The sequence below is a fragment of the Phytophthora parasitica genome, assembly GCF_000247585.1.
Source record: "Phytophthora parasitica INRA-310 unplaced genomic scaffold supercont2.18, whole genome shotgun sequence".
Taxonomy (NCBI): domain Eukaryota; phylum Oomycota; class Peronosporomycetes; order Peronosporales; family Peronosporaceae; genus Phytophthora; species Phytophthora nicotianae.
In genome coordinates, this window is record NW_008649004.1 from 590,338 (window position 1) to 590,870 (window position 533).

The 533-nt window shown below is 48.2% G+C and overlaps 2 protein-coding genes across 2 annotated transcripts in view; one reads left to right on the top strand and one right to left on the bottom strand.

The window, feature by feature from the left end:
- PPTG_22550 (hypothetical protein) overlaps positions 1–64 on the bottom strand; it is a gene marked incomplete at both ends in the record, with an annotated part of 421 nt that extends 357 nt beyond the window's left edge. Inside the window, one exon of the mRNA XM_008904793.1 lies at positions 49–64. Coding sequence (XP_008903041.1) covers positions 49–64 — 16 coding nt within the window. The remainder of the gene's footprint in view (positions 1–48) is intronic.
- Positions 65–241: 177 nt separating this feature from the next.
- On the top strand, positions 242–466 carry PPTG_22551 (hypothetical protein; the record flags this gene model as incomplete). The annotated part of the gene is made up of 1 exon (XM_008904794.1): positions 242–466. A coding segment is annotated over one exon (225 nt), but the record flags the coding sequence as incomplete, so codon positions are not given.
- Positions 467–533: the final 67 nt, after the last annotated feature.

The following is a 533-nucleotide window of genomic DNA, read 5'->3' on the forward strand; positions in this document are numbered from 1 at the left end:
TTCCTCTTGGGCGGACCTTTCCACGTAAGAAAAAAGTGTAATATGTACTTAGAATTTGTGGCATTTTGCGTTTTGGTATGGACAAATTCTAGCACATCAGATTTGGAATGCGTTGTGATTTATGCAGAAATTTTGGGTCACCCACAAAATTTTTGCCGAAGATTTTACTCAAAGGTGAGCCTATTTCTAGGATGTTTAAATAAAAAGGGTGTGCACGCAAAACACTACCTAAAAGCCTAAGATGGACGCTATCTTGGCTCGCGTAGGCGTAAGCGACACAGCGCTTCGTGCGCACTGTTCGAATGCCGTCCACGATGAGCTGCAGCAGGCGGAAAAGAGATTGCAAAAAGCGCTGGCAGCTCTGAAGCGCGCGCTGGAAGTGGCTGAGGCTTCGCGGGAGTTGTACAAGTCTTCACAAGCGCTGGTGGACGAGTCGCCCGACGTTTCCAGCATGCTCTCGCGTGTTGTGAGCTCTTGCAACGCAATTGGACCGCTCACAAGAAAATTACACCAGACTGTGAGTTCTCCTGCTG